This window comes from Neopsephotus bourkii, unplaced genomic scaffold (assembly GCF_033783945.1).
Source record: "Neopsephotus bourkii isolate Nb327-2 ecotype Australia unplaced genomic scaffold, CSIRO-AGI_Nbou_v1 NB_53, whole genome shotgun sequence".
NCBI lineage: Eukaryota > Metazoa > Chordata > Aves > Psittaciformes > Psittacidae > Neopsephotus > Neopsephotus bourkii.
The window spans coordinates 3383437-3405051 of NW_026900570.1; the positions used below are offsets into that span (position 1 = coordinate 3383437).

The 21615-nt window shown below is 38.9% G+C and overlaps 1 protein-coding gene across 7 annotated transcripts in view; it reads left to right on the forward strand.

Moving 5' to 3' along the window:
- The window catches only part of RBM33 (RNA binding motif protein 33), a 106724-nt gene that overhangs the window by 51423 nt on the left and 33686 nt on the right, over positions 1-21615 (forward strand). For all 7 annotated transcript variants that reach the window (XM_061349313.1, XM_061349319.1, XM_061349336.1 and 4 more), the window contains exons 11-14: positions 13489-13648; positions 14379-14710; positions 15536-15784; positions 16587-16874. In XM_061349313.1, the coding sequence (XP_061205297.1) occupies positions 13489-13648; positions 14379-14710; positions 15536-15784; positions 16587-16874 (1029 nt within the window). The remainder of the gene's footprint in view (positions 1-13488; positions 13649-14378; positions 14711-15535; positions 15785-16586; positions 16875-21615) is intronic.

A 21615-nucleotide genomic window follows, 5' to 3' on the forward strand; every position in this document is an offset into this window, starting at 1 on the left:
TCCTGTTAAGAGAGTAGTTTAAAAGTTCTGTGAAGAAAGGTGGAGTAAAACAAGGGAAGAAAAAAAATCAGTAAAAAATGTAAAAGGTGCTTCTAAACAATTCAGGTAAGGTGCTGCTGACTGTTACAGAGGCCAGATCATTAGTAAATACGAAACTGGGAGCTTAGTTGATGGTCCACATCTTTTCATCCCTTATGTGAGTCCACAGCACATTCTGTGCCTGAAATATTTCAGCATTTGCCTGAAGAAATATTTGTAAAGACCTTTTACTTCAGACATCATTAAATTAATGAACACTGAAGTAATAACCATGTGGCATGTGTGTGCATTTTAGAGATAGATAGATGGGTAGATAGATAAAAAGTGTAGTGACTGTTGTCATACCCGCCTCGGGATAAAGCGTGTCAGAAGAAGGAAGATGTTTTCACTGTTAACATTTTTCAGCCAGAAATTGTGGGACATCCCTAGCATCCACATTTGTGGTTGGAGTGGGACATTTAGAGTGAAGAGTAAATTGGGAAGAACCTGCCTCATGGCTCAAGGTAGAGGAATTCCTTGGGTCTGAGGCCATTTCTCTGCTGTCTCTGTCTCGGATCCTTCTCTGAAACAGCTGCATAGAGAGCAGAGCCTGTTAATGCAGCTGTATGCCTTTTGCCAGGAGAATTCTCAAAGTTGGAGCAAGTCCATAGAAGGCCATGAAGATGTTCTTAAGGTTTGGAGCACGTCTCCTATGGAGACTGGCTGAGAGAGCTGGAGTTGTTCAGCCTGGGGAAGAGAAGGCTCTGGGGAGACCTTAGAGCAGCTTCCAATACTTAAAGGGGCTGACAGGACAAGCAAAAAGGGACGTTTTAAAAGGGCGTGTAGTGACAGGACAAGGGGTAATGGCCTTAAACTAGCAGGGGGGTGATTTAGAGTAGAGATTAGGAAAAAACTTTTGCTATGAAGGTGCTGAACACACTTGGCACAGGTTGCCCTGGGAAGTTGTGGCTGCCCCATCTCAGGCAGTGTTCAAGGCCAGGCTAGATGCAGCTTCGAGCAGCCTGGTCTAATTGAAGGTGTCCCTGCCCATGGCAGGGGGATGTGACTAGGTGATCTTTAAGGTTACTTCCAACCTAACCCATCCTGTGGTTTTGTGATGCCAATTAAGCCACTGTTCTTAACCTGACACCCTAGGTGTGGTGTGAGCTGGGCACATGTCCAGCCCACAGACACATTTTATGAACTTTAATCAGCTTGAGTTTCAGAACTGGAGTAAGAATAGTCTGAAGTGATACGGAGCACAAGATAAAGTGGCACTAGTGTCTGCCTGACTAATTTATGCCAGGAAGGCTTTGATGTTTTTTAATACACAAAGCTTTTATCTTTTGATAGGACACCTTTGTGCACTGGATGCCTTTTAGGTAACCGTTAAATTTAAGTCTGAAAAAGTTGAATTGTATAGCTTAAATTTATGTTTTATTCAATATTGAAAAATAAAGACTTCAATAGAGTGATTTGTCCTCAGGCCCTTGTGAATATTCTCCACTGTATGTCTTTTCAGTTCCCAGGGGATTCTGACATGATTTGGTTTTAGCACTTACCTTATGATTTCTTTTCAAAACAATCTTTATCCCAAAGAATACTTGGTGTATTTTTTTTTTCCTTTTAACTGTAAAAATCTTATATAAACTTCCTATATATTCTCATTCAACTTCTCAGGGACATGAGGTACTGTCTTAAATGGATGCTGTCAGAGGCAGTTGATTAGTTTTGATTAATTTTTTCCTGACCATTTCTGAGAACCCTGGTTTGTTGAATTCTAAGCTTTCAAGTGTTATTTGTAATTCAGACACTGTTTTTAAAATGCTTCTTTATGCTTTTAAACTTTGAGAGGTTTTTAAGTATGTGCTCAAGTTGTTGCTCAAAAGGGATTGCCTTTCTTTATTGCTGCCTGTTTGGTACATTTCTTGTATATTAGCGCTATGCAAATTAATTATAAAAGGTACTTCAGCATAGTTTACTTTTATTTCCCCAAAGTGGTTCTTGGACTGACTTGAATAAGTCTGCAACACCATGGTAGCAAACTTGGGTCAGCTTAATGGATATTAGTGCTCCTGGGTCTGTGAGTATGCCTTTAAACACCTCTTGCAGTATGTAGCAGTGGTGCTTTTTAAAACAAACCTCCTTGCAGTAGTGCTTGCTGTTTGTTGTGGAAAGTGCAGATAGCCCTTCACTCCTGTTGTTTCAAATTTGGCCATGAGTTGCCACATACGAATAAAGGTTTTGCCAGCTGCTACTAAGGTCATGGCTCATATTCTCCAGTACTTACCGTAAGGACAACTTAAACAGTCCTGCATCTGAGTACAGTCCATCATTTAAAACTGGCATTCAGTAAATAATGGTATTTAGTAACTAGTACATATTTGCAACAGTATGTATGTAGGAGACAAACTGTTAATGGAAATAAAAAGCCACTTGTGAAAATTATTTTCCTACTTCCTCACAATTATTCTGCTTTAGTTATGGCTTTACTGTAATGAGTAAGAATAAATGAAATTTTCACTCTATTACTGTGTAGCAGTGGCAGAGCACAGGTAGTGTAGAAAGCGTTTTGTTTTTGTTTAACAGGATACGTGGTATCAGGTGGTGTTGATTGACATTTCTTGGATGCTGCTTTACACAGCATTTCATGCAAATCATGTTTGAATGAGACTGCTGCATCAAATTACATTTCTTTCAGATTATAGCCCGTGCAGATGTGAGACTGAGCTTGTTCAGCAGCTAGCAAAAAAGCTTTGTTTTTAACACTGTTTTCACAACTTGACTGCAAAGCTGTATAATTACAGCACTTAAGATAGTGAAGGAATGATAGGCACTTTCTCTTATCAGATCTATAAGTAGTAGCACGCAGATGCAGCATGAGATCCCACCAGCTGTCAAGTATTGTCAGGCTGGCATAGAGGGAATGCAGTTTAAAATGCAGGTGACATAATACCCAACATCCTCCATTTGCTAGTGGGCTTCTGATTAATCACGATTACCATACATTATCATACCATCAAATTTAATCATATCAATGAATTCCCATCTGCAGGAGGAGCGGCAGCAGCAAAACATGATGGTAACAGCTATTAAATAAGAGAGAAATAGATGATTTCTGAATGCAGTAACCCTTTAACTAGCTCCCGTGTACACATGCTCCATAGATGTTAGAATCAAATGGAAGACTTTTATAGTTATTGTAATTTACCTTTGTGTTAAGTGACTGCTATTTAGCACCACCAAGAAAACTAGTGTTGTAGAATTAATTTTATTTCCTGTGTCCGTGGTGCTAGATTTTTTTAAAATCTCAGTTTTAGTACCTGCTAGATACAGAGTCACAGAATGGCTGAGGTTGGCAGGGACCTCTGGAGGTCATCTGGTCCAACCCCTGCTCTAACAGGGCCACCCAGGGCCAGCTGCTCAAGACTCTGTCCAGGTTGGTTTTGACTGTCTCAGGGATGGAGACTCTACAACCTGGGAGATTGTCCCAGTGCTCAGGCACCCTCACAGTAAAAAACTGAGATATCTTTTTACATATATGGGTATGTACATGAGTTTTGATATATTTGTATGAATGAAATGTTTTTTTTTTTAAGCCTTGCAAGCAAAGCACAACTTTTTATTGAGGAAAAATACTGTGCATATAGCTATGTAGGCATGAATTAGGCACTATTAGAGATGTTTTGCAGAGGTCAGGATTCATACAGAAATCCAGTTAAAATATGCAGTTGACATCCTACTACAATACAGTAAGAGTAATCTAGTGCTTAAACACTGAATGAAGAGCTAAAATATATTTATTATTAGAGTCCTGCAGTGTAGTTCTTCTAAGCTATTTTAACTGAGTTGAGAAAAATGTCCTTTTAAAAGATAATTCTGTGCATTAGTGTCATCACGGTACAAAAATTATAAATCTATAAACTGGTATTTATTCAATCTGCACCTTCAGTTCCTGCCAATTGTTTAGAATGTGAAAAGAAAAAAACTTAGTTTCTTATAAACCAGTCATATACTATTGTTTACGGTAAAATATGGTAGTTTAGAGGGATGTTAGGGGTTGACTGTATGGGGTTTCCTTTCCAGAAGGCAAAAACTGCCTAGGTCTTCATGCACAACACGTGGGTAGTACCTGTAGGCACAGTGGGAGCTCTGGGTCTGTAAAGTCCTCACAACAAATAGTATGTTTGCAAATTGTAATATTTATCTTCTTTAAAGCTAGCTGCTTCTTGACGGTTTTATAGCAATATGAGCATTTTTTTTTGTTGAAGTGAGGAGCATCGTCCCCGAGACCTCCAGTAATACTTCCATGGAGTAGTTTGGGGTAGGTCCAAGGAAAACGTGTGAATCTTCTTATTTTATCTCACTAGTTATGAAAGCAGAGGAGGTCCAGAACTTTTGGGTCCTTAAGTTTTTCCACATTCATGAAACTGTTCGCTTTCAGAACAAAAAATATGCAGAAGATGAATATGTGTGTAGATGAAATGAGTACGAGTTTCTGTTATTTCAAGGGAAAGTTCATAATTCTAAATGGTACTAATAACCCTTACACTTTCTCCAAGTTCTGTTTGTATTGTATTTGATGTTAAAAAATTAGAGGGTGCCAAACAGAAATGGTAACACCACACCCCTTAAGAGGATTGTAAACTAAAGTGAAATTGAATCTTCCAGATGAAGTAGTTTAAAACACCTGTTGAGGAAAGTACTTAGGTTTATGCTCTTATCTGAGGGGGTTGGGTTTATTCTTCCTTTAGGCAGTGCAGTCTGCTACAACTTGTCTGTCACACAGTTTCTTACTATGGCTGGGGAGAGGCAGCTCTGCTGGCTAGAGACACCCTTTCTTCATCCACACAAAACAGATGGATGAGAGCATGGTTTTTCTGTGCATCAGCAGTGTTAGGAATCTAAAGCTAGAGTTGGGATACCTTTCCTATGCCTGCATTTCATTTAGGAGTGTTTTCTGAGAATTGTTCTTCAGTAGAATTGCATGTCCTGCAGATTTGCCTTTTCGAAAACAAATGGAGGTTCAGAAAATCCACCCATGAACAGCTGGTTGCTTGTGGGCTGTTTTGCTTTATCGTTTCTCTCACAGAAATATGCTGAGGTTGGGAGTGTTTTTGTCTCTGCAACATGAAGATGTCCCTGCTTGATGTAGTAGGGGAGGATGCCCTGAAACTTCCTGGGAAGTGATACTTTTAATATACAATGAATCTGATTTTCAGCTTTAGTTTCTTGAACTGTTTGGGATTGTACTAGTATGGTTGGAGTATCTTTATTTTTCTGTATTGCCTGTGTCCTTATTTTAGCTATTTGATCATGACTTGGCTTAAATAATGAGGGATTCCATGCCTGTCTCTTTGCTTGTAATGGTTTTCCGTGGTGACTGAATTCTATTTTGGGACCTTAAACAGTGAAGTCAGGCACTGGTGACTTCTTGAACTGATGACTTGGACTTGTCAAGAGGCCTAAACCTCCTAACACACTTTCTTGTCTTTTTGACTGTGTAGTATCAACAAGAAGCTTGTCCCAGTTATGTGGTACATTTTAATACAAACAAATCACTTTCAGCTCAGTTGAGGAAAAGATAGACCCACTATTTCTCGGACTCAGCCTGCCCATAATACTAGGATCTGGGCAGTCCACATACTTAAACCAGCACTTAACTGTCTGCTTACACTTTCCCCCTCAAAAGATATATTCCAGAAGCTTTGAAAAGAATTTTGTATGGGCAGTATACAGTTGCTGTCTTGAGCTTTATGATTACTCTGGACTGTTAAGTTTTGTCCTTGATTGAAATGTATTTAAGGCATGGGTTTTTATAAGGTTTTCTTATAATACTTAATCCATTAAAAAAATCATGGTGCTTGTTCACTTTGATGGAATTACCTGACTATCATAGGGACCATTGTGACACAGCTGAGTCATTTAAACTGTATTTAAGGAAATATCAAATTAAGTTTTACTATAAAATTTCAGTGTATCATTTCTTTTCTGTATGTTGTACACAGTAAATGGGAATACTGTGAAGAGCCATGTTTGTAAGATACGTACATTTCTACCTGAAAATTTTCGATACATCCATGATGTATGAAGCAGGGCTTACTACACAAGCAGATGAAAAGTCAGTTCCTTGCAGTGGAAGGTAGGCATTTTAGGAAAGCTTTTCATAAAGTCTAGTAGCTGCTGAAATAAGAGGATTAACATCTTGTGACAGATGGCTATAGTTTTAATTGTCATAGGTTATAGTGGTCATTATTCTTTGCATTTAAACCATATAAGAAGAATTAACTGAGTGGCCCTGCTCAACTGTCAATGGGGTTCTCCTAGCTCTTTGCATTTTAAGTGAGCTTAATAAATGAAAACATGTTGTAGAGGCAGGGTGTATTTTATTGAAAGATTCATGAAGTTTCAATGACATTGTTAAGGTATTTAATTAGTCTCATGAAAAAAAAGTAGAGTGACCCTTTTAGAGAAGCTGATAAGTCATATAATAGCTGTTAGATCCTCTTTATTCCTTGCTTTATAAGATTAACTTTGTGCTAAGCAATTTATGCTAAGTTTTCCCTTTTATTGGTAACCAAAGTTATCTGTGCTTCATGAATAGATTATTGGAGATAACATCATGTAATTAACAAGAGATGCAGAAAAGTGAAAGTACAATTTGTGTGAGAATTGTATGAGAGAGAATGTTAATTTCTTAACTAGGAAGGATATTTAAAGGGATAAAAGGAAGGCAAAATAGTGCAGTTCTTTGAAAGGATTAAAGTAACCTTATCTCGTGTTCTTTCAGAAGGTGGGATTGCCAGAGTGTGTGAAAGTCATGTTCAATGAGCTATTCACAACTCTAATGAATTGTAGACACACTATTGCATTGCATTTTTTTTTCCAAAAGTGATTGATAAGGTGTAAGTTATGCCTTAGCTATATTGAATAATGAAAGTTAGTAAAAGGGGAAATTGTACAACCCGCAGGCATGCAGAATTGACATTTTTATATAATCTGAGGGCTGTAAATTACATTGTGTGTGGGGGCAAGGGTGGGTAAGTATTTTTTTTTGTCAGAGTAAACTTCAGAAAATTAAAGATTTAAGACAATAAAATACCTGTCAGTAGCACTTCACTGTGCTGTTATCTTCTCCTTTAAAGTACTTCTAAAATGCCTGGGATTGTGGTCTCTTTGGAAACCTACACAGAACCCTATTTCCAGTGTAATTTCTTTCTAGACCTTAGTTCTTGTATTTAAGAAAGATGGCATGTAAGAATTTTTGAAGTAAAATTGCATGAAGATAAATGAAATGATAGAGTTCAGCACACTCCTAAAAATCAGGAGAAAGTACAGACCAACATTTGCTTTCTTTGGTAGCTTAAGAAAAAATCTTCAGTACCCTGCTTTCAGTGTTAAGGCATGGGTTTATTTTGGTTTTCACAGAAGAGGAGAAAAAATGGCCAGAGCTGGGTTCCCTTGCGGCCCACAAAGCCTTGCCAAGAGGCTGTTCAACAGCCCTCTGGCTTTCCAAAATGACAGTTGGTCTCTCAGGTCCTCAAAATGGTTAACACCAGGGCTACAGGTAGTGGTTTAGAAGGAACTACAGTGCTGAAGTTGCAGTTTTGTGAAGGGGAACCTGTTGATTGGCTAAGGACTTCAAGGCCAGACTGTGGCATGACTGGTACATCTGCTTCAAGTGTTCCTCTGTTTCCTTATTCTGTCCTCTTTGTGCATCAAGCTTTAAATCTAGCTAAAAACTCCATTGTAGGAGTCTTGCAGTTTGGGGCACTTCCAAGTAATCAATCTGGTAATCCGTGTTAATGATTTTAATAAAGGTACCATATGATCCAATAACGATGAGGAGGGCTCGTATGTGCTCTGTTGGGTCATTCTTACATGGACATTTGTTAACACCATCTTTATAACCATTTCTGTATGAACGTGAACCAGCCTTGTGGAATCTTGCTGAAAAGGCACGTAAATATTTTGTCCTTTCCCCAGGTGTTGGACTGAAGTGTAGAAACTGTCAGCCTCGGCTGATCGTATGAATTTGCAATTCTCTTTTTTGTTATCTTGAAGACTGAAATTTAGTCAGTAGAGAGGTTTCCTAAAAGGTTTAGTAACAGTAAAGTAATAGTTAAAATTATTTTTTGTAGGGAGTCTTCATTGACATGTACTAAATAGTTGGTTGTAATTTGAAACTGTCCGGATAGCAAAACCATGAAAAATGGGAGTAACTACTGTGCATATAGAGATTTATTATGCATCTATGTTACAGTATGCTTATTTTATCAAAAATAGACCATTATGAAAACTGCCTTTTGCACCTGCTCTTCATTAATTTTTAAAGTTAAATACCTCTGAGTGGTCTTTACTACAAAATACCAGAGGGCACTTGGGGGTTAATCATAGCAGATACTTGCTGAATGTAGAGTTCAACTCTAATGGGGAAATAATCCACTCCTAGAGTTATAGTTTAAGTACTGTTAAGGGAAAAGAAAACGAACAAAACCACAACCAAAAACCCACAAACAAACCCACCCTAAAAAAGGGTAAGTAATGGAGAAGTGTTCCATTACTTTGTACTAACTTTAGGAAAGTTGGAATTCAACATTAGTAAAAGATGAAGTTGTAGAATTGTTCCTATTGAACTGGATAAAAAAATAAAATGTTGTGGTATTTCAGAATATTAGACAAGCACATCATAACTTAGAAAAATATTCACTATAGTTTACATATTTTCTTACAAATTAGGAAAAAAAAAGTAATTTGTGTTTGGAAGTAGTAGTTCTAGTTGAACCTAAAAAGTTTTAAGTTTCATATATAATGTATGAAATTAATCCATCACACCATCAACTTCTTGTTGGAATTGCCCTGAAAGCTTTTTTCCAGACAAAAAGTCTCAGCAATGTAAAAATCTGAAAATACAAGATTCTCCCTACCCATGTTACTGTAATTTAGGGCAGAATTTTATTTCACTCTTTAGGGATAGCAGAAGCTAAGTTGGTTTAGGGGAAAAAGTAGAGGTCAGTCTTTTTCTCAGATGTTAGAAGGAAGAGGATCAAACTAATTGAGAGAATCAAACTAGCAAATATTGGTAATTCGTTTTTCAGCAAACAACAGATGTCTTTGCAATTAATTTTGCATGATGGGCCTGTGGTTATCAGCCAAGAAATGTGATCTGTCATATTTTAGTAATTCTTCAAAATGTCATACACATGAAGTTAAAATCTGTACAGTGATCAGGTAAGTAAGCATTTCTTAACGATACTCAATTGCCTGTATAGCATGTGTGTACTGTGCATGTACATACTGTGGTGTGACTTATGTCAGCCATATTTTCATAGTTTTACCATTTTTGAAACTTAGATTTCAGAAAACCCAACTCTGTGCATGGGGTAAGCTTTCTGGCAGGGAAGTGTCATTGTTTTGGCACTAATGAATCCTGACAGAGGGGGACAACGTACGTTCATTGCAGGATATAAAAAGGATCTTCATGTTACTTTTAATGCAAAATGGAGAAGGAGGGGTTGGCTTTAGGATTGGAAAGTATTTATTTGCTGTCTTTAAAAACTTCTGAGCCACAAAGTTTAACTGGAATCTTACTTAAAAGTGGAAAAAAACCCCGCACCCCAACCAACCAACCAACCTCCCAAATTCTTAAGGACAGAAAAAAGAGAGGTCAGTAGGAAACGTTCCAAACATCCAATAATTCCTTCTCACTCTGATTTTGTTGGACTGGTTTCAGTTATTTTGACCCAGACTTGTGTTGTGGGATATACTTGTATGGGAACACCACTAATAAAACTAGAGGAAAAAAAGATGTTTTCTCAGTGTTTCTTGGTAGGCATTTGTTGGGAGTTTTGGGTAACAGTTGGATAACAGTTAGTTTGTCTTAAAATTATTGAAAGTGTTTAGAGAACAGTAAATATTTGTTGCTTAAATTTAGCTGGGTGGACGAACACCTTAGTAATGAAGGGAGCTTGAAATCAGTATTGTATATATTTGTAGCAGTAAAGTATCTTTCTGGTTATTGGCTTCTGGAATATTTTTGTGAATAAACTATAGTATCACTTTTTTTAAAGGGCGACCTTTCATAGCTCTAAAACCTCCTTGTATTACTCTGTTCTAAAACTTAAGCTTATTTCTGAGGATTTAAAGTTTCCTTATTATGGGAAATACACAGCTGCTCTCAGCGTGTGTAGTAGTACTACCAAGCTTCTATGCCTTGAACCAAGATGATACGTTGGTTGTCTGCCTCAATTTGAATTGCTTTGGTTGAAATTTTCCAAATAGTTTCATTCCAAGATTGAAATGATGGAAAAATATTTACAAACATTTCATTATTGCCCAAGTTTTCAAGGAAGAAGATTGAGTTTGGCTGCACTGGGGATGTTTTGGTATGTAAGACCTGTGTGAAATTCAACAGGCCTTTCCACACATTTGCAGTTTGGTGCTGCTTTGGGATGAGGTATATCTGGGCATAATGATGAGGGTACAGGTTGGCAGGAGACAGCAAGCTGGTATGAAGAAGTATATATTTAAAACGTAAGTAGAGGATCTTTTTCAACCTGTACTTTCATTTACTCCTTCCCTGACAGGCAAAGGACTGGGAATTGCCTGAACTAAGTGTATAGGCAAGCATCCAGGATCTGCCTGAGATAAATAAGAACTTCTGACTGGCTGCTGCAAGACAGGACTGCCAGCATGGAGTCAGGTAGCTGGAAAGCTGGGTCCATGCTGGGGTTAGGCAACAGCAGAGGAGAAGATGAAATGCGAGTGAGAGAACGTATCTGAAGAACAAGCAGGGCCAAAAGAACAGTAAAGCTAATTGGACACAGAATTATATTGGGGAAGATGCTTGATACTGTGTTACAAATTTGGTCATAGAAACAGAGATACCTGCTTTATTTCATAACCTCAGTCTGTATTTTGTAACCTAGCACTAAAACTGACATTTGAGAGCAAGCGGAGAGACTGGTGTCTGATACCTCAACCAGGGCAGAGTACATTGAGTTAGGAAGAAGCAGGCAGAGAAGACTGTGGTTGCTGTAGTGCCATTTGGTGCTTGGAAGTAAGCCCAGACAGATCGTTACTGCTGCCAGTTCTTCAGTTCACAAGGCAAATATGTGATAAGTATGCTTTATTAGCTCATGTTGCAGTAGTTTCCACATAATTTTTTTTTTTTTGCTGGCTATTTTAGAAACAACTAAGATACATATAGGTATATAGTGTGTCTAGAGAAAAATACAGGGAAAATTGCAGAGCTTCGAAGCCAAGTGCTCCAAAAATAGGAAAAAGCAGGTTGTCTGTTCAGACTGTTTTCTCTCCCCAGGTGTGACATGCTTGTGTGACTGTATGCTGTAAATATGACGCAAGATTAAAACTGTCTTGTGTGAAACTGCCCTGATGAACTGGTTTTTCCCTTGCCTATGTTGCAATGACCTCATGCACTGATAAACTAATAACTAAATAGCTGAATACCAGCTGGTTTGCAGGATGCCTCCCTCAAGGCTGTGCAGCTAGCAGAAGCGCTGTGTATTCCCTAGCATGGCTGTAAGAGCAGTGTATTGAGAAATAGGCTTTTATCACCATGGCTTCCAAGATGAGGGAGTGCATTTAACCTTAGTTTGAAAGTACCTCTGTCAGATTCTCCATGCAGTCGTGTTAAGAGTTGTATTTTATGAGCAAAGGGTCAGGGTCCTGAAGGTTTGTGTTCAGTTGCTCTTTTGGCAAGCAGCCACTGCTGTCCAGCTAAGCACAGGGAAGGGCAATGCAGCTGAACAGCCTTGTTCAGCTAACTCTGAATGGATTTTGATGGGACAAATAAATGTCACTTTTTCCATCCCAAATAGCTTGCCCTTCCTCCAGCTGCTGCTGTTTGCAGACAGCCTGTGAAAATACAAAGTCATTAGTCTCTTCCAAGGTAGCAAGAGTATTTTGTGTTGGTAACTGTTCACTCGTAGAAGTGTAGCACCTCCTCTTACAAACTACGTATGTTACGAGGACTGTCATGCTTGAGTGTAATATTATGTCTTTCCACTAAATGAAAACCCAGAGGAGACTGGCTGACTAGGAGCACTGGCAACGGGATGTAGACCCTTTAATCTCAAGGAATGATAAAGTATTTACAAGTGATGGCTGTATAATGACATAAGTAGTCACAGTCTTGCTTCTAAGTAAGAGGTCTTAGTATCTTACGTATCCCTGTGCAGATGTTTAAAGAGGGCCAGAGATTTAATAATGGCTGTGATCCCCAGTGCCTCTCAGCTACTGGCTTGGGCCTTGTGAATCCCACATGTATTGTGCTGGTAGGAGGATGTGAAGCAGCTTTGTCTTGTGCTACTTCAGTAGTGAGTAAACTTCATTTTCCAGGGTAAATACCTATTTTTACTATGTGAAAACTTGCTTTTGCTCATATTTTTTGCAGTACAAATAGGATAGTGTGAGACTGCACATACTGTTGGTATAGCAAATTATAAGCCACTGCAGTGTAGTTGTATGCATCCTTTGCTGATGACTTTCAGTCTAGCAGGGAGAGTTTGACCTGAATTCTGTTTTGAAAAGCTTTAAGGTGAGCATCAAATGTAAACAGAACAGATGCCACTACTGATTGCAGAATCTGTAAAAAGAGGAAAGCAAAGATGTTCATAGATGACCTTAGTTATTTGTTTTAATCATAATAAGGAAATACTTTTGCATATAATAATTTTTGTGAAGCGAAGCTTCTTCCATTTATCAGACATTGCTAACGTATTTTATCAATTTATATATAAAAGAAGAAATGATAGTGTGACTTACTCAAGTGTGCCTTCTGGAAAATTACGCTTTTGGCTTATGTTATTCTTTTGGATTGCCGTCCTGCTTTCTGCAATATATAAAGGCTCATTTCACATTTGAATGAAAAAAATCCCAACAGACCCACCTTACTAGAGGAAAGATAATTTTGTACTCTTGCTTATAATGCCTTAGATGGTACATTGTGAATAGACAGAAGTGTGACTCTACTGTCATTTATTTTAAAAGATGTTTCCTTTAATTTCCTGGATGCCATAAATTGTCCTCCCCCACCCCACCGTTTTTTTTTGTTTTTTTTTTTTTTTTTTGTAGTAAAGCTGCTTCACTTCTGTAGCTTACGTTGTACTAAATAGATGGTAAAGAATATCGTGGTTTAAGGAGATAAATGTCAGGAATGTCTTCTAAAGTAGACATTCAGATTTTTTTTGGATTAATGGGAAAGAAGGTCAATAATTGCATGGATTGCAATAAGCTTGAGAAGTGATTATTGAAACATGGTGAATTCATTTCAAGATACTGTACTGGGGTTTAATAGATCTTCCATTGTGAAAGAATGACTCACTAAGGGCTGCCAATTTGTGCAGATGGTAGGAGATAATTCATAAAACAACTGTACTTTTAAGAGAAGTTATAGCAGGCAATAGATAAATTCCTGGATGTTAATCTTAGCTCTGCCTTATAAAATAGGGCCCTCCAGACTTTCAGCAGCATACGCCTGGACCAGTTCCCACCAACTTCTCCCAAGCCCCAAGGCTGCCAATCCAGGACCAGTGGAGAGGGCCACCACCACCGCCGCCACCACTCCCTCCTCCACCTCCTCAGGAAAGAGATCCTTTCTTCATAGCAGGTAAGCCTTTCCATTAACATACACAATTCACTTTTTGTAAAGCAGCTATGCAGTGTAAGTTGTATCATACAATGTGAAGTGTTTGTAAGAACGTGAAGGCTGGAAGATCCTGTTTGATGTAGCCAGACTAGTACATGTCAAAAATTCCAGTGGTCTGTATGGTTTTACTGCTTTGATGTAATGTCTCGTGTGTGTAACTGCCGTCAACCTGGATATTTTTATACAGATAAAAAGTGAAGTCAGTGTGTAAGTGATGGTTGCAATACAATTGTATGTAATTTGTTACGTTACTAGTACGCTCCATGAGCTTTAGTTTCTACCAGTAAGTTTTTAAAAACCTGGAAAATGTGTGTTTTGTAAGAAATCTGTTCAGGTTACCTAAAATGATACAATGTAGCAAATAAAATAGCTACTAAGTGCATGTATAGGTATACTCTAATCCCTGGAATCCTCCTTTGATTTCATTAAAGTAGAATTTTAAAAAGATATTGCTAATTCCATCGAAGTACCAGTTGTGCAGGTCTTTCAGGCATCAATTCCTTTTATACACAAGTGGCAGAAGCAAGAGGAACATAGCCTTGAAGGTAGCTTTTAAAATTAAAACATCCCATACGGTTTTGCTTTCTGCAGATTTCAGGTAACTCTTCCAAATCAGTATAGAGCATTACATTTCAGAACATGTTTGTGTCCCAGGGAAGTTGTCATTTAATTGCTTACCTGATTTCCACAGATCCAAGGTTTCCAAGTCATCCCTTATTTGAGCAGCGAAGCCCCCCACCACCGCCACCTCCTCCACTTCTTAATAGTGCACATCCTGTCCCTACCCAAAGTCCAATGCCATTCAGCCAGCCCGGGCCAGCATTCAGCCAGCAGGGCCAGCAACCCGTGTTCCCCAGGGAGCGACCGGTTCGCCCAAACATGCAGCCTCAAGGTCCTGTGGGAATTCTCCACTTCAATCAGCCAGGTTCAGCAAATCCACGGCCGTTCATCCCTCCGAGACAACAGTTCCTGCAGGCTCCAGGACAGCCCTTCCTTGCTGCACACACACAGCCCACCATGCAGGTATGGGTCTGCAGTGGCAAGGGGCCTGTGAGGAGCACTTGAAGTGGCCCAGTGCTGCCATGTAAGGAGTAATGTGGCTCAAGTAAGAGTTAGTTAAGATTACAGGTAGGAGGCAGATGGACGTGTAGTACTTTTAATTGCTGTACCTGAAAAAGTGATTAATTTTCTACCTAGTTGGCAGCACCTAATGCATTTCAGAGAGTGAGACTGCAGCCCAGCCCTGGATCCTGAAATTGCATTAGCTCCACAGAAGCAGGGAGAGTGGCCCCGGTCTGGCCCCGGTCCGGTAAGCAGGAGGGCGGGAGCGCCCTCTGCCGCTCACCTGCGGAGCCCGGCAGGGAGCCGGGGGCCTCCTGCAAACCGGGAGGAAGCTGAAGTGATGTTTGAAGTGGATAAATGATTTTGGGGTTGTGCAGAGTGATGTATAGGGCTTTGCATGTTCTGTGGGATTTATGTGGGGTTTTCTCATAGTGTCTGCGCTTTGAGTGTGGGGGAAGCCTGAAGTCTGATGATGCTGGAGAAGGAGAAAATCATAAAAAAAACCCAAACAAACAAACACATTTAAAAGTAATTAAAAAAGCGGACAGAGGGCAGAAACCTTTGCAGGTGTCTTTTTCCATTTCAGCTCTTGACTTACACAGGTTTAAGTGCAGAACAACAACCCTGTACAGCTTCTGTTAGTCTGGTTTTTACTCAGTATACTTTTGGTTTACCCTAGTCCATAGCTGCTTACAGATATTTTTGAGGACTTGGAAGGCTGGAGCTATCTTTCAGGAGTTTATTACCTTGAAACTAAAACCAAATAATCTTTTTGTTCATGTGAAGGGTCCCTTGCATCCTCCATTACAGCCTCAGCCACAACCTCAACCTCAGCAGCACCATCACCAGCAGCAGCAACACCATCACCAGCAGCCGCAGCAGCAACACCATCATCATCTTCAAGGGCCACCACAGCCCTTGATGCCTATGAACCAGCCACAGTTCAGGCCTCACATGCAGGCCACACAGCAGCAGCCACCAAATAACAACAGGATGCAGTGTCAGCCACGACAGGGTCCAATGAAGCCAAGGCATGTAAGTAACACATATGTCAATGTTGTTGCCTTGTGTAGTTCTGCATGAGTAGCAGACATGTAAGCACAGGCTTCAAATCTCACCAGCATGGTTTTCCAGTCGCATTTATTTCCTTCCTACTCTGTTCCCTTCTTTCACCATTTCTTGCTCCTTTTCTGCTTTGATCATTTTATAACATCCAACTGATAGCACTTGGATGATAGCACTGCATCCAAAAATAGCACTTGTATCTTTCCCTTTTAACTTTTTTCTCCAGTCTTTGGTGTTTTTCTTGATCTGGGTCCAGTAAGAGATGATTCAGTTGCCCAAAAACTGGCAGTAAAGGGTTTCTGAAGGATAGATTTACCAAATAAGACTTCAGAACTGCTGGTAGCCTGTGGTTGTGTGGGAGCGCAATTCTCTGGCACTGTCTTTTAATTTGAAGGCCTCTCTGTATCACTGCAAATAAGCTTTCTGGTTCAGATAGTGCCACTCATGTCTTGTGACTTTGCCTTTGTGCAGCATATTCTGTTGGTTGGGTAGCACAACAGTCTGTGGCAGTGCTTGAGATAATGAGACTATAGTTCAAACTAATTGCTTTGATTAGGAAATGAAATCACACAGTGCAGCTGATTTCTGAGAAAGAAGTTAAAAAAGATTCAGTTTTGCATTTAGTTAAAAAAACAAACCCAAGCTCTAAGACTATTGTTAAAATAGTCTCATTTCTACTGTGGCTCTTCAAAATCATGAAAATGTGAAACACGAAGCACTTCAGTCGGATTTGTAGTAGAAGTCTGCAGGTTTTTTCCTTTCTACTTTTCAGAGTACACCATCACAAAATATTGTCAAGCGTCCAAATCAGCAGCTACAGTCAACTGCTCCAAGAAATAGTAACTTGCGTGAATTGCCAATAGCACCATCACATGCTATGGAAATGAACAACAACAGACGAACCTCCACCCCAGCTGCTCAGGTCAAACCCATTACCAGTACGATGTCTGCCACCAAGTCTGTAGCTGGTGTTGGAAACTCACAGGGAAGGCCTGAGATGAAAGCCAAAGCAATCCCACCAGTGGGCCAAGCAAAATCAGAAGTAAAATCTGAACCAGAGGTAAGGCTTTGTAAAACAAAATCCTTCATTTAGAAACAAAACCAAAACAAACAAACAATCAAACCCACCAAGAAACAAAAAACTCCCACCTTTCTAAAACTTCTAGTTTTGACTTGTGACCTGTAAGCACATTTAATGCATTATTCGCCCAATAAATTTTGGTACCACTAGAGGCCTCCCTTCTGAGTTGTACTTTTCTTTAGTGTGATAGCAAAATCAGTCTTCATTGACCAAAAAAAAAAAAAAAATTAAAAAAGACATCTGGAAGGTTGGCAGGGCTGTGGTGAATCTGTTTTGCTGGATGAGGAGTCATTTGTACTATGAAAGACAGAGGGTGAATAAGGGTCATTGATGATGCAAGCCTCTGAAATACCCATTGTGCCTATTCTTGCCTTCCAGGATTATGATCCCTTTTTTTTTTTTTCTCTCCCAGTAATTACATTCTCTAAGTCAGAAGGCCTCTTCTCTTCAATTTCCTATAATGCTGTATGGCTGAAAAAAGAGGAGGCTATTTGGATACCTGTGAGCTGATTTTCTCATGCTTTTGTCCTTTAGGCTGTTAAGTCTCCTTTAGGGTCTTGAGCAGTCATGCAGGGGGTTGCAGCTCCACTGTTGATGGAGCTTCTTGCTCTTGAAGAAGAAAATCTGTGTTTTATGAAAACTTTTGGCATGAAGGAGAATAGGAGATGCTCTTAAGTTTTCCATTTTGGAGAAAATTTTACTGTTAGCTCTGCTAGTACTTCTTCGCAATCAAAAAAATGAGATGCCAATATTTTGGGCCTCAACTACATCATGCAGTGTGAACAGATGACAATTTCCCTGCACAGATTCTCCCAGAAGCTAGAGAAGACTTTCCATTCCCACTGCTAGCTTGAGAGAGTGGATAGGATTGCACTGATGGTGCTGTTAATCCTGAATGTCAGGAGATACAAGAGGAACATGATGGCTGAATGCACCCTGTATAATTTCGGAGTGTCAGTTTGTTCTGAGCAGAACTGTAAATTTTATAGTTTAGATAACTGTGAATCTTGTCTCAAGGACCAGGTTTTCTTCAACAACTGTTGAAAGCTTTAATTGTGGTAATACTGTATTCTCTTTAAGCTGCTTTAAGCTTTTTCATCTTGTTCTTGAATTAAGGATGGTCATAACTCGTAAGTGAGGCACAAAAGAAACCCATAGCTAGCAGTGTTTGACCTCTTGTGCACTTGCTTCTCAATGGAAATATTTAAAAAAATCCTTTTTTCAGCTTTTAATTTTCATCACGATGCAAATTTCAGTCATTGAAAAAATGACTGAAGTAATCCCCTTCCTCTGAAGTCTGTCTCTTGGAATAACCAGAGCCACAGAAATGCAATGCCTTTTAGAGAAGCCTCTGTCTGTCAGGCCATTAGTAAGGTAAATTTTGGAGCAAATCAGCTACGGGCCTCTCCATCTAAGACATCTTAAAGTTTTTCCAGTGTAGTCATATAAAAATTAAGGCATTAATTCCAAAGTATCTCTGGCAGTGTTTAGACAAGTTAGTATTTTTTCACCTCTCTTAATCAAATTAATTAAAAACCCCTAACCAAACATAAAACCCCACAAACAAAAAAACAAATCAAAAAAACCCAAAGCAGTCATCTTGTTCTCTCCAGTTTAAGTTGTAAACATATCTTTGCCAATTTATAGTTACAAGACAAACTAATCTTGCTTGTGTGAATTCTTAGTGTTTTAAAATAAAGCCTTATTGTTATGTCAAAGCTATCTTTTAAAACAGTTTGATACCTCTTTTATGTCAGTTTTTGCAAAACAGGATTAAAAAAAAAAAAAAAGGCTGTCTTGGAAAAAATGGCGTCTCCTGGAGTTTCAAGTTATTAACTGTAGAAGTAAAGCCTTTACAGGTACACTTACCAAGGGCTAGAGAAGTGTGTGAATGTGTGCCCACACAGACCCATTCTTTCCCCAAAGGGAATGTGAAAGAGAGCCTCGTGCTGCAGCAGTGTAGTAGCAGTTGTACCTCCTCAGCTACGCCACTACTGTGGTAGTCTTGTTCACTGATGCCGCTTAGTCAGTTCTGCAAACAAGACTGCTTCACTAGTAATGTTCATTCCCAAGCATTTAATCATATTCTTCATTGTTACAATGTATGTTGTTACATTTCTCTCCTTAGATTGTAATGTTCTCCAGTCTTTTTTCATGTGTTTTTCTTCTGATTAGCTAACTTTGTCCTGTTCCTCAGCTCCCTATGAAGATGAGAAAGAGTTCAGTTCTGTCATCTTTTCAAGCTGCATTGCTCATAAGTGAACTGGGGAGGTTATTTTGCAAGTGTCTTCAACTGGAAAATTATTAAGACTTCTCTTTGTAACCTTCTTCCTGAAGAGTCAGTGGCCATATTTATGAATGTGCTATCATTTCAGGAAGCACCAAAAAAATAGCAGTGCTGGCTATTAGAGATTTTGCTCACCTTCAAAACAGATACTTGAAAGGTTTGCAACCTGACTGAGTAGAAGATTAAAAACTCTTTCTACTTTACTAATGGTATGCTTATGTTCCCATTCCTGTGAGGCTACAAAATACTGATTTTACAGTGCCTTTGTTCAGAATAGCTGTAATTCTTCCAGATTCAGACTCACATACCCTCAGTCTGAAAAATCATTCTGTCAGTGGAACCAGAAATTGTGGGTGATGACTGTGGGCCTAATTCTGCTCATGTTGAGGTCAGTTCAGCATAAGAGGAATTGAGACAATATTAGAAGAATAATATTAAGAATGTTTGGATTTAAAGGAGGGGCAGAATGTGGAAAGGTGGCGTGAAGCTATTCAGATGAAATGGGTATTGGAGCTCAAAACAAGAGAAATTAATGCTGCATAATCGTAACTGTATTGATGTTAACTACTTATTTTGCAGTAAATAGCCCTGTTATACTGAAATCTTCACATGTCATTCTCCCAAATCCAGTGAATTTTGTAGTTGGGTTGTTGGATTTTTATATTGCTGTCTTGTTTGTTTGTTTTAGCAAGGCTCACAGTATGAAAAATAGTAGCTACATTAACTCATAATACCAAATGTAACTACATCTTTTCATCTTTTTGGAAATTAACTACCTGAGAAATTGAGTTTTGTCCAGTTTAAATAGGCTTGATTTCTAAATTTTTGCAATGGTGCCTTCTGTCTTGTGCTTAGAAGGCTCTTCTTTATCATGATGGTTTTTTTTTCCAGTTGAAAGATCGCAAGAGGGCAGTGTGCTTCTCAGAGTTACTTAAACTTCTTAATTCTCTTTCTGCTTGTCCAAGATGTGCAGCTCCTGTGTTTGGTAGGGTGACTCATAGCTTCTGAGGGTTCGGGAACTGATATCAGCAACATGAAATATGTGATGTGTATGTAGATACCTTTATTTAAGATGCTTTGTGGTTTTGAACGCAAGCAGATAAATGATGCAACTTGGATCAGGCCTTAACTTTTATGAAGACTTTTTTTTTTTTGACAAATTATTCTAGCCTCTTTTTGTTTCTAATGTTACAACTGAAAAAAATAGCTATGAGCCTGCTGAATAGATTGTGTTTATGTCACAGATCAAACCATTTTGATTACTCTGTCCTTGCACCCATTCTGCTGAGGGACACAAGTGATCCTGGTTGCATGATTTTGTTTTTGTTCCCTGGTAGCAAACTAGAACACTTGCAGTCCTTATGACTCAATGGTTCTATTAACTAGTAATAAAGCCTGCAAAGCTCTGAAAAGCTGTGGGATGAGTTGTTTAATCTGCTATATGAAAAGCAAGCTAATAATACTCAGACTTAAATTTCACCAGAAATTTTATTTCCTTGGTTTAGAGCATGTCTTTGCTGTCTTTTCCTCAGTTAATAGTGCCATTCTAAGTTCTCCTGGAGAGCGATGGAGGACAGATACTTGTCTTACTGCTGCTCCTCAGCTAAACTCAGAAAAGCTGCCCGTAACATTTTCTTTTGGCGCTTGCCATCAAAGCTGCTTTGGATCTTGGGGCAGAAGAAAAGCATATACCTAAGGCTCAGTCTTCCCTTCAAACCAGAATGAAATATATTGTGCTCACAGACTGTTCAAAGATGGATGAGGCTGTCCCCTAAACAAAAAACAAAACTCCCCAAACCCAACAACAACAATAAAAAAGACTTTCACAAAGCCAAGGGAACTGATTTGCATCTCTGGCCTTTTATACTCTGTAGCATTCTGTAAAAGGAAGAGCTGTATCCAATATACCATTTTTTTCATGTTGTGGAATTTTCTACAAAGTGTGACGTATCAGTAGTTTATCCAAAAAAAAGGCTGCTCTGAGATTTTTTTCTGCTTCTTCACCTACAGATAATGTTGGGTTTGGCAGCAAACACAAGCTTTGAACTTTATGACAACTTTGAAGCATATCTACTCTTTCCCAGTTGTGGGTTTTTTTTGGTTTTTTTTTTGGTTTTTTTTTTTCTGGTGGGGGGAGGCAAAATGCATTTTTTATTTCCTGTTAGAAAAATGTGTGTTGGGCTTATTAAACTAAGAGGATGAAAATCATTATCAGTCAGTATCACTTACTGTTTCCATTTTGACCCAAAGTAGTGTCTTGCCTGTTCTGTACGATGAAGCTCCTTATTACATACCATAGGTCATATATGTACGCACACCCACACTCTGTAATACAGTATACATAAGGTACTTTTAAAGCTGATCAGCAGAGGACTTAATTGCCACTGTTTTCATCCTAGTAAAGAACTTGCTGCCATTCTGAATCTGTTCTGT